We start from the raw sequence: 4,269 nt of genomic DNA, 5'->3' as shown, positions 1-4,269 counted from the left end.
TTTAGGGATCAAAATAAGATTTAAACCAATTGTTATTATACTCAAATAATCATATCTCAACTACCAAAAAAATAATTCTCTTGCCTTATAAAAACAAATAGATTTGAAAAAAAATAAAAAATCAATAATTTAAGTATTGAGAAACGTGAGGATACGAACAAGCAAATTACCTTTTAGTTTTCTCTATGCCCAAAATTTAGACGTCGCAAAACAGCCAAATTCTCCGAAACAACATACCTTATTTGTCTGTGTGTAAATATATATATATATATATATATATGGTCCTTCAAAAAGGAGTTTATTTTTATTTATGGGAAAAATAAAAATGAATGGTTTTTGTTAGGGGAAAATTAAATTAGGAATTGCAAAAGAAAAATTACAATCCCAATTGATGAATTTATTCCTGGGCCATTAGAAGAAGAGGAAGATTAAGGGTTGAAATTAATAAAATAAAAATAATAATGATGAGATCAGAAGAAAATAGTAGTAATTGGGGAATGTTTGAAGAAGAAGGAGTTCAGAAAATGGAAGGGTTCGTTAAAGGATCGGATTTCATAGAGGTTCATTGCGGCTGCACCAGCAAGAAATATGGCGATTCTTCTGGTAAACTTAGGATTTCTTCTTCTGGCCATTTCTTCATCTTCTGTTTCTGCTCCGATGCCTGTAATGCCGGTATCTCTCTCTCTTCTCTTTCTCCTTCTTATTCTAGTCTTAGAGATTAATTATTAGGATAAAGAAAAAACTGCGGAAATATCACCGTTATCTAGACTGCGATACACTAGTCTTTGATATAGATAGTAAAATTTTACTATATTTGTAAATATTTTACTTCATTTTCCTATATTTAAAAATAATCCTATTTTTTAACCACTTAAAAAAATAGGTTTAAATACTCTTCTTAGTCTCTATACTTTATATTTTGGTTTATTTGGTTTTTCTACTTTCAATTTTGATTCATTTTAGGATTTGTATATCATTTTGATTCTTGAAAAAGATATTATGAAAATAAATGGACTAAGATAGACATTTTAAAAGTATAGGCAACAAAATGAACCAAAGTTGATATTATAGGACTAAAATGAACAAGGATTAAAGTAACATTTATTTCAAATAGGTTCTTAGATGGTGATTAAAATTTATAATGATGTTTGGAGGTGATTTTGAAATAAATTAGAATCGTTTTTGTTATATAAAATCATTTTTAAACATGTTCTTTTTACAATGATTTAAAATAGGTTTTGATGGTAGGTTAAAAATTTTAAAAAGCAAACATTGATTTGATTTTTAAGGATTGAAGTCATGTCATGGAGTGATTTTTATAGGTCCTTTTTGGTAATCATTTGGTTTTTTGTTTTTGTTTTAAAAATTAACCCTATTTCATCTACATTTTTTACAATGATTTGTATCTTTATTAAATACAATGATTGAATTCTTAGCTAGTTTTCAAAAAAAAAATAATAATAAATAAAATTGAAAGCTACTTTTTTTAGTTCTCAAAATTTGGCTTGTTTTTTTAAACATTGGTAAAAAGAAGGTAACAAATAATGAAATTTGAGAATAGTAGTGTCCATAAGTTTATTTTTTTTAAAAAAAAAAAATACAAAATGGTTATCAAACAAGACCTTAACAATTTCAAAATCACTCTTTCAAATTTGCTCTTTTTTAAATGTACATAGTTAAATCACTTTTTCATTTTTAAAGTTTGCTCAAATACAAGTTTTTAGTAATTTGAAACTAATTGGGTTGGACAAATTTGTGTTTAAAAAGTGTAAAACAAAAATTTGTTTTGAACAATTAAAACATCTTTTAAAGTGATTTTTAATTATTATTTCATAATCACTCTCAAATATGTCATTACTTTCTCCTTCTATTCATGCTATTAATCTTCTGTTATCAATAATTTCTAAATATTTGTGACTCACTTTACAATCATTTTTATATAATAATGTCGATGTGTGTAGTTAACAATGAAGAAATAAGAGAGTAATATCCATGCTATACTTGTATTAAAAAAAATAAAAAAAAATCAATTGATGGATGAACTTTGATATATAACAATTTTACTCGGTTATTTTCATTTCTTCACATGTAGAATCTGAGTTGCTACAACATTAAACTTTGTATTACATCCTAACAAACATTTTTTTTATGCTAGAGACAATTTTTAAACAATAGAAGTTAAACAGTAAAATTCTATAAAGTTAAGGATTGATCAATCCTTGTTGCAAGGGGAAAAAGTACAAGAATAAATGTACTTTCAAATCCATATTATTCTTATTGTAATTTAATGTTGTTTTGGGGTCGAATATTATTAGGGAAGCTGACTCCAGAGGAATTTGAGAAGCATTCTCAAAGAGAAGGGATCAGGAAATGGAAGAGCAACATCTGGGTTTCAGTTGAAGGAGTGAAGGTTCCATTGTGGAGAACTTGCTTGCTTAAATACTACAAGCATTCTGAAAATGAGGCCAATTGGACTTCTGCTGCCCTTCGTCGCCGCAACTTCCACCGCGACGAGTTCATCCGATGCTTTGAGTGCAAGAAGGAACGACGCTTTCGTCTTCGAACTAGAGACCAATGTCAAATCTACCATAATTCAATTGCTAATCAAAGATGGAAATGTTCTGATCGTCCTTATGACATGTAAGTAATCTTCGCCGTTTTGTATTTTGTTTGGAATTTGCACAAGACTCAACAAGAAATAGGGAGTATTAAGTTTAAGCTTATTAATAAGTACAGGGGTCGGAATTTTATTTCATTAATAATTAAGTTGCCTTGGATTACAAGTCTTGTCAACCTGATTTCAACACAGTTCTATGTTCTTGTTTTGAAAAATATATATGAGTACAGTTATAACATAGTTTTGTGAGGGTTAACTTTGTTACATTTAGAAACTTATCATCTTATTAAAAAAATCGAAAACTTATAACATTGAGATCTTTATATTTAGGAACTTATCATCTTATTAGAAAGATTAAAAGAAAGTTAGAAATCCATGCATGCTTGGGCTCTCTATGCAGAAGCCAGAATCTTTCATACCCATTTCTTAGAGTTAGATTAAGTATGATGCTGGTTTTATGCCATTGTTTCAGGATAACATGTGATGATGACGAAGAGCGGGAGAGTCGAAAGAGTTTCCGAGGCTGTCCACGATCGTCAAAGTGTCGAGGCTGCACGTCCTGTGTTTGCTTCGGATGTCTTCGATGCCGCTTCTTGGACTGCCATTGCCGTGCCTGCACTGATTTTGTGCAGAATACAGCACCTTGAGCTTGCACTTGTATTTGAAACTTTGTTGATGAGTTCTGATGGCCACTGGAGCATCTATTTGTATTTGATGCAAGTTTCTTCGAATTTGAAGGGGAAAAAAAAAAAGCAAAAGAATTGAACATGGGACCTTTTTTACAGTTAGCTGACAAGCAAATGTATGCTTTGTTTTTTTTTTTTTTTCTAGTCTCTAGTTTTTCACCAAGTTGGGAGTTTTCTACATAAATTTTTGCGTTCTCAATTTTTATTGCTTTCTTTTAATTTCTCTGCTCTTTCCTATAGTAGAAGTGAGAGATTTTTCCCAATAAGTGGTATTAGAGTGTCAGGTTCATAGTTTCTTGAATGTCTGAGTATGCTCTGTGGTTGCAACTTTGTCTGAGCTTCCACATCAGAAAAGAATTCTTGAAACGAGTTGCGATGTTTTTGTAAATAGTGTGAGATGTTTGCTATCATCTGATTTTCTAGGAATGAAGCAAATGTGTGTCAAGCTTTATGAGTTCAATAAAGTTTGAAATGGAGAAATTTGATGGAAGGATCAACTTCGGCTTGTGGCAAGTTCAAGTCAAGGATGTGTTGATACAATCTGGATTACACAAGTACAAGACAAGTGGTGATGGTATTCCAGTGTTGTAACGACTCAACTCCCTAGGACTCAAGCTAGACCATTACCATACACATGCATGCATGGAATTTAAAACAACACCTTTTCATAGCGAAATAAATACCAAATGAATAAAGTCAATTAAAAGATTTTATTAAAACAAGATAATAAAAATCCAAGTAACAGGTTACCTATAACCATGAAAACGAATCTAAAAAACTGCAAGTCTAAAAATGAATACCAAAACGAAGAGTTCAAAACATCAAGACTAAATCGAAAACATGAACAGAAATCTTGAAAACATATGCGGAAGCATAAGACTGGTCCCAGTGGCAAAAATAAGCATGTAAATGATGAGTATAAAATACTCAGTAAGTAACCCCACCACTAGGTCAGGCTAAGCATTT

At 30.5% G+C, this 4,269-nt stretch overlaps 1 protein-coding gene across 1 annotated transcript; it reads left to right on the top strand.

Moving 5' to 3' along the window:
- Positions 1-461: 461 nt before the first annotated feature.
- LOC120077432 (protein ULTRAPETALA 2-like) lies at positions 462-3,332 on the top strand. The gene is made up of 3 exons (XM_039031312.1): positions 462-672; positions 2,316-2,640; positions 3,090-3,332. The coding sequence occupies exons 1-3, from the start codon at positions 462-464 to the stop codon at positions 3,262-3,264; spliced, it is 711 nt and encodes a 236-aa protein (XP_038887240.1). The 3' UTR covers positions 3,265-3,332.
- Positions 3,333-4,269: the final 937 nt, after the last annotated feature.

The sequence above is a fragment of the Benincasa hispida genome, chromosome 5, assembly GCF_009727055.1.
Source record: "Benincasa hispida cultivar B227 chromosome 5, ASM972705v1, whole genome shotgun sequence".
Taxonomy (NCBI): domain Eukaryota; kingdom Viridiplantae; phylum Streptophyta; class Magnoliopsida; order Cucurbitales; family Cucurbitaceae; genus Benincasa; species Benincasa hispida.
Note: the sequence above shows the minus strand (reverse complement) of the source record. Positions and strands in the feature narration are given on the sequence as shown.